Raw genomic sequence first — 6610 nt, forward strand, 5'->3', positions numbered from 1 at the left:
AAAAGATTTTTATAATCTTTAGGGGCATGAGCATGTTATTTCCATGAGATTTTGAAAATAGTTCAACTTTTACATCTTTAAAAAGCTATCGAATTTTTTGAAGTGTTCATTGCATTTTGGGACTTTTTGGGCCTCATTTCGGAATTTTTCGCAAATTGGATTTGCACTGGTTCTATTTTATGAACTTCCATAATGGCGGCCCCAAACAGATCGTTTCTGTTGGGTTTACAATCAACAATAAACTTGCGTAAATTTTTTATGAAAATCACTTGTACATTTGTTCTGTTTTCTGTCTTTTCGATGGAGATGGAGTGGGAAATGTTTATATAATTCATTGTTATCAATCACAAAATAACATATAGCTCTTAGAAATTTCATATATTAGAATCTTTTGTATTCCTTAGAAAGGTAATTTTATAGAATTTTGACTGAACTGGATGTTCAATAACCATCAATTTTTGATAAAATTAATCTTAAAAATTGAAACAAAGATCAACAAAATTTATGACATCATTATCAATTTTTTTTGAAGGTTTATTTTTTTGATAAAAAAATTGGCAACTGCTAAAACAGATTTTAATCTTCAATTAAGATAAGAATAATTATACAAGTTATGCTTACTGTTAAGCTGCAATGTTGGAATATGATTGATATCAGCAATTGTAATGCAGTTGCATGACTTGAACGGTTCTGCAGATAGCAGTAGCCATGCACAATGGAGGCACCCATAAATCAATTTTCTTCCTTGACCTTCTGCTGATAAAGGCAGTTTTTAAAACTCCATGTAAAAGTGGTGACTTTAATTCCAGTTCATTGTTGAGGTTCTGGAAACTAAAATTCAATAAATCTTCTTTTTCACTTTTGCCAAGATTGATAAATCTTTTTTGGCACAGAGTGTGGGACATTCATTATAAATAGCTTTGTACATTTCTTTGATTAAAAAAAGTCTCAGCTTGCTACATTTCAATGCAGCAACAGCTATCTGTTTCAAGGTTCCACGAAGAAGCATTTTCCCCAAAGTAACAAACATTTCAGGTAGCATCCGTTCTCTTGTTCCACTTTCCCATACTATCTTGATGAAAGCTTTTGTCTGAAAAGTTTCGCTAACATTAGCTGTTGAGTTGGTATGGGATGTGACAGTTGTTGTTTGCGTACTCACACTGACACAGCCAGGTTTTCGATGTTGATCCCCTTGAAATTCATTTTCTTCAATATCTACATCAACAGAGCTGACATAGGTCTTTTTGATGATAACTGAAGACGACTTTGATTTCACTGGAATTTGGTTTTTGAAACAGACTTTTCTATAATCCTGCTCAAATTCCTCACGAGAGCAACAAGTTTTGCACTGCAAGCATTCCTTTTCTTTAAGTTTCCAAGGCACTTCTTGCAGATATAGGGAGAAGCTACAACTCTGTTTACAATAAAAGGCAGTAAATTGATTTTTGCAATAGCATTGAATGTACCCTAACCCTCAACTAAGTTTCTATTGCCATTGGCAGTTAATTCCTTGAAGCAAAGAATGCAGATCCATTCAGGGTTGATCGCCGCAGTAAGGTGAGTACTGCTTGAGCTACTGCTGGCAGGCAAACAATCCACACTGCTATTGCTCAATACTTCGCTTCTTTCAGAATAGGCCTTTCGCGTTGTTCATTCCTAATATCACTACTTCAGCCAGAACAATCAAGAAGATAATGTCGAAGACAAGTCACTTAATCAGGCTCTTCTCTGTCAGGGTTTCAATAATCGAATAAACAAAATAATTCATTAATATGCAATGCATAATTAAGCTTTTCTGAAAAACCAGGGAAAATGTCTGGACGCAATATTTACAGGCAGTTCACATACCCTCAACCCAGGTTGAGGGTCTGGAGCACAGGCTAATCTCCTGCTACTTATTAAATTATATGTTTTTAACTAAAGAGAGATTGTCCAGACTTCATTAAACAACTCCTGAAATATTTTTTTAAAAAGACAGCTCTTGAAGACTTCAGGTTTCCTTTGGCATCACAAGTGATTGCTCTTTGGTGAGATGCTGCTTTTTTAGTGCTAAGGGTCGTAATTTATCGCTTTGAATATTGACTTTAGGAGGCTTATCTTCCTTCGTCTTTGATAAATAGCCATTCAAATATCAAATGCTTTGTAACATCCGTTACGTACTCACTTGTTGCAGTAGCAAATTGTATCTTTTGTAAGTGTTTAAACTGTGCAGCAGAGTAAGAGGAGCATAGACAAGGTCTCCACTGTCAATCATTGAAAAACGAGTGGTTCTGCCAGCTGCTTCCATAGATTAAAAGGAACATTTTTTGTAATTTCTTGAGAATAGCCAGCGTACTGTAGCAAGGGCAAGTTGTGATCTCTTAACGATTCTCCAAAGTTTTATCTTTCAAATGTACACCTAAAAAATTGAGTGTATCAGTTTTGTCTAATTAATTATTTGCCGCAAAATTCAGATTTAATATGCTTTTAAGATGGCGTTTGGCAATTATCTCACTTCTAGAAATTATCATAGGCTTCGTCTTAATGCTATACATAGCCAGGTTGTTTCTATCAGACCAATTACTCCACCATGATAACGTTTCACTTTGTTTTTGTAGAAACCCACAAAACATAAAAAATTAAACTCTAGTAGAACAAACTTCGTGTGAAAATGGAGAAAATTTTGTAAATATTGAGTTAAAAAATTTGTGAATTGCTAAGTATTACTCAAAAAAACCGTAATGATAGCATACTAACCCATCATAAATAATAAAATCATTTTGGGTACAAAATTATTGAGCAGCTTGAAGCAGAAATGGTAGAACTACTGAAAATATTCTCGCAAACCAAAATTCAAATGACTAGAGCAACTTATAAAGTTGTAAAAGAACTTTTAAGTTGGAAAATAATGGACATCATTTCATAAACATGTCGACTACATTTTTCTTTCGAAATATTAAACTATACAAATATTAAAAAAACGTTATTTCTGTTTATAATTACATCAAAACATTGACAATAGGGCATCTGAACTACACATGCCAACTTAGAAATGCATGTAGATTTGAAAAGTCAAAAAATAATGCGAGTTTTAGATAAAACTTCTATCCAGAATGGGGTATTTCGAATTGAGAATGAAAAGAAAGGCTGAATTTGGATTTTTAATAGGATCTTAGGGGGTACATGTAGAAAAGTATATTTAATGCGAGTGTTAGATAAGATAGATGATATGGATATTTTTTGCTTTTATTGTTTGTATATATAAGAAATATGCGAGTACATTTATGACTTTTATCACATGATATGTCACATCCTCTACCTGGTACTTTTTTTAATCCTCATCAATTTCTTGATTACAGCCTTGCTTCTTAAGTCTGGAAAAAATAGCAATACACTGTGATACACATTGTGATATTGATTTGTGGAGATGCACAATGGGGAAAGAAAAGGGACAAATCTATACCATTCAAGAAAGGGTAATACTTTGGTTTGCTCAGTATGTAAGTAAGTTAAAAATAAGATCTTACGATGAAATGTTTCATGAAAATGGTTTGAGTTGAGAATATGTCAATAACAAGATTTAGCCAAACGTTGTTAGATAAAAGGGCAAAAAGAACACATCTACAAATAATGCTTAATTACCTGGCAAGCCAGTATCAATATTCAAATTGACATTTTTGTGAGCCACTCGAGTTTCATAAGCCTGCCCATACCATCTCTTAACAAGCTTGCTGGTTTGCTTCTTCGGCAGAAGGCTCACGTTGCTAGTAGTCACTTCAATTGTACCAAGTAGAGTTTCATCTTTTCCCAATGGCTCTTCGATTGCAGTTCTTTTGCACCTAATTTTCTGGCTGGTGTTTTCAAGAATGAATCCATTGTCTGCGGTATTTTTGAGGCCTTCCAAAATGTCATGTAACTTTATAAAAAGATTGTTCAGAGATGTTTCGCAGTTATCAGAAATGTCAGATTTCGTATTTGACTTAGATAATCTCCGCATTCGCTTGCAACATTTAGTCTTGCTGATCTGCTCTTTGGTAAATTTCCTGCATTTCCACTTGTAGACGCTTCTTCAATGACTGATGTTTGCATTTCCTCTTCAAAGCTTGAAGTCTCTTCATCTCGAACCAAGGCAGACATGAATGGATCGTCATTAGGCTTCTTCAGTGACATTGGATGAGAAGTGACTTTAGGAACAACATGAAGGTCATCACGGCAACAAAATGGCGATTCTCTATACCCTGCTGGAAGACTGTACCAAGAATAGCCTGGAAAATGTAGCGTGACAGCAAAAATGTGCTTGCATGGCAGGAGATTCAGTTGCCAGCTCTCACACTGACAAGAGGGCATTGTGTTTTCATTACCAAACGACACTTGATATGTGATAAACCGGAGCAGAGCTTGCACACTTTGAACTTCTATGCTCCTATCTGGCTTTAAAGCAATATGCTCCCGCTTGATGACGTTGGCTGCTTGAATGCTTTGCATGTGTGGAGAAATTTGATACTTCACGAACATTCTAGAACAGTAAATACGTCAAGCAACAATGGATCTCTTATTACCTTTGTTTTGATTTATATGTAGACCCATAGTTTTCATGAATATCCTCTTGCTTAGCAACTTATATGTATTCTGCCGACACTTAGGCCCATTTTACTGGAATCTTCCAGCGTAGCCTCGTATTCGTTATGCTTACCTCATGCTTATTAAACAGAACCTTATAGTAAAATCTAGAACCGCGTAGTAGATTAAGATCACAATAGAGACTATTATATTAGAACCTTACTCATTGCTGACTGTAAGTGACGTAAATGCTGCGAAATAATGAAGTATGTGTCTAGAATGTTCGGTAAAAGTAGTATAAATGCAGGTAGAATGTAATTGGACATTGGAGCACAGACTCGAGAGTTAAGAGCATAGATTCGAGAATAAAAGCAACACAACACTCAGAAGCATTCTTTATTGTTATAAACTATGAGTTATTGTCGTGGAGAACTTTATCATTCCCGACACATGCAATTTAAAATGAGAAATCTTGGTTGGTCCTTTAAAAATTCAGGAACTTCAGCCTTGTATTTGTGATACCCGCTAGACGATTTTCTATTCAAGATGGCATATTTGTGGAAAAGATGATTAAACTATAGCATCGTTTGAGAACTATGAAGTCATGGTACAAAATAATTTTGAGGATGGCTTCTTGCAAAGAACCAAAAGAGGAATCTTGTTCATTTGGTAAACAAATAATGGTAAATATTGCTAAAAAATTTGCCTTGAGATCTTATGTCATCTAATCTCCAAATGATATGCTAATGCCAAACCATATCTCAGTTTGGGCCAAATAATCCATTTACAGTTTGCTAAGGTTGACACAAAGTTTTTTCCTAAGTTTCACACCAGCGTCTTAGCATTTGGATAAATAGGTTCGAAGAGAATTGCTTTAAAAAGATGCAAAGTTCATATTTTCACTTACTTTATATAGGAATCCGGGAAAAAATTGAGCATAGTTGCCAATTGCGTCACAGAGCACTTTCATTTACACCTCAGATAGGAGTACTTCGGCATCTCATTCTGACGTTCAATTCCATTGTTTGTTTTGATTAGGACTTAAAATGAATTGTTCCTAAAGGCCCAAACCCATCTCTGTGGATATAAATGGACTTTTGGTCATTTTAGTTCCAAGAACTATAGAGAAGAAGACAGCTCTGCATTTCTGACAAAGCTTGCAATTTCAATCAAGATGCAAATTAGAGTAGAGCTACGTTGTAATTTTGTCATTCAACAATAAGTTAAACCCGTGGATTCCACGGCATGCCACTGGTTGCCCATGGATAATGCCATTTGGAAGCCACTCACCTTGTACTCAGGAAGCCACTGGTTGGTAAACCATTGTTGCAGCGCTGGGCTGTCTTTCCAAATGGATGATTCTCTCAGCTCGTGCGACATCTTATGGTACTGTACCTTGGATTCTGCCTTAGCTAGCCTACATAATTGTGCCAGTACTTCAATTTTATATTCGTTCACTTTGTTTTTGGTAGCACTCACCCATCGTGTCCATGCTTGCTCCTGATGGAAGTCGCACAAGTATACTTCTGCACCCTCAAAAGAATCTTCTAATGCGTTGATTTCTTTTTCTTCAAAATCTGTCATGAAGAACCATGGATGCCATTTTTTAATCCAGGCCTTGACGACTCTGATGCCAGCTTTAATTTCTATTTTAGTCTCATTTTGAACGTCTTAGAGTTGTAGCTTGCAGTAAATTTTGTCTTCTGGAAAACGTTTTTTTCCATTCCTCCAACTTGTACTGAAGGTCATTTTTTTAATAAAGCTGTCGGATATCTTGCAGTTGTGGATGAAACCTGCAATTTTCAAGTTGAGTGCTCTGTTCTGGGTATCGCGAAGCCACAACCTTTTTCATATGTCGCTGCATCTCTATTGCATCATAGACTCCCTCACTAACATGCAATATCTATTTCTTTCAGGACCATTTTGTCTATCGGTTGACAAATGCCAGCTTCCTGAAATCAATTTGGGTTTGATGCACGTTTTTTATATAACAATTAGGTATAAAGGTTCATAAGATTTAAATTGATGATGAAGTTGTTTTGCATTCAAGATTCACGGGTAGGTAGAGAAA

General features: G+C 35.6%; 2 protein-coding genes across 3 annotated transcripts; both read right to left on the bottom strand.

The window, feature by feature from the left end:
- Window positions 1–308: 308 nt before the first annotated feature.
- Window positions 309–5582, bottom strand: LOC148957763 (uncharacterized). Of its 2 annotated transcripts, XR_016145081.1 has the most exons (3): window positions 5447–5582; window positions 3622–4495; window positions 309–3353 (listed from the first exon to the last, which is right to left on the bottom strand). XR_016145081.1 is itself a non-coding variant. In XM_089114499.1 (2 exons), exons 1-2 carry the CDS (start codon window positions 5476–5478, stop codon window positions 3913–3915), a joined length of 615 nt encoding a protein of 204 aa, XP_088970625.1. In that variant the 5' UTR covers window positions 5479–5582; the 3' UTR covers window positions 309–3912. The 2 variants fall into 2 exon arrangements, 1 of the variants encoding a protein (XP_088970625.1); XM_089114499.1 differs by having other exon boundaries at window positions 309–4495.
- Window positions 5492–6137, bottom strand: LOC135693148 (uncharacterized). The gene is made up of 2 exons (XM_065211535.2): window positions 5830–6137; window positions 5492–5616 (listed from the first exon to the last, which is right to left on the bottom strand). The coding sequence occupies exons 1-2, from the start codon at window positions 6121–6123 to the stop codon at window positions 5581–5583; spliced, it is 330 nt and encodes a 109-aa protein (XP_065067607.2). The 5' UTR covers window positions 6124–6137; the 3' UTR covers window positions 5492–5580.
- Window positions 6138–6610: the final 473 nt, after the last annotated feature.

The sequence above is a fragment of the Rhopilema esculentum genome, chromosome 20 (genome assembly GCF_057945365.1).
Source record: "Rhopilema esculentum isolate cy_ngs chromosome 20, ASM5794536v1, whole genome shotgun sequence".
Lineage (NCBI taxonomy): Eukaryota > Metazoa > Cnidaria > Scyphozoa > Rhizostomeae > Rhizostomatidae > Rhopilema > Rhopilema esculentum.

Coding starts and splice junctions, on each gene's coding strand:
- LOC148957763 (XM_089114499.1), bottom strand. CDS start 5,478: ATGCTCAATTTTTTCCCGGATTCCTATATAAA. Junction 4,496..5,446: donor TTCCCGGATTCCTATATAAA/GTAAGTGAAAAT, acceptor TTACTGTTCTAG/AATGTTCGTGAAGTATCAAA.
- LOC135693148 (XM_065211535.2), bottom strand. CDS start 6,123: ATGACAGATTTTGAAGAAAAAGAAATCAACGCATTAGAAGATTCTTTT. Junction 5,617..5,829: donor AGTGGCTTCCTGAGTACAAG/GTGAGTGGCTTC, acceptor TTATATCCACAG/AGATGGGTTTGGGCCTTTAG.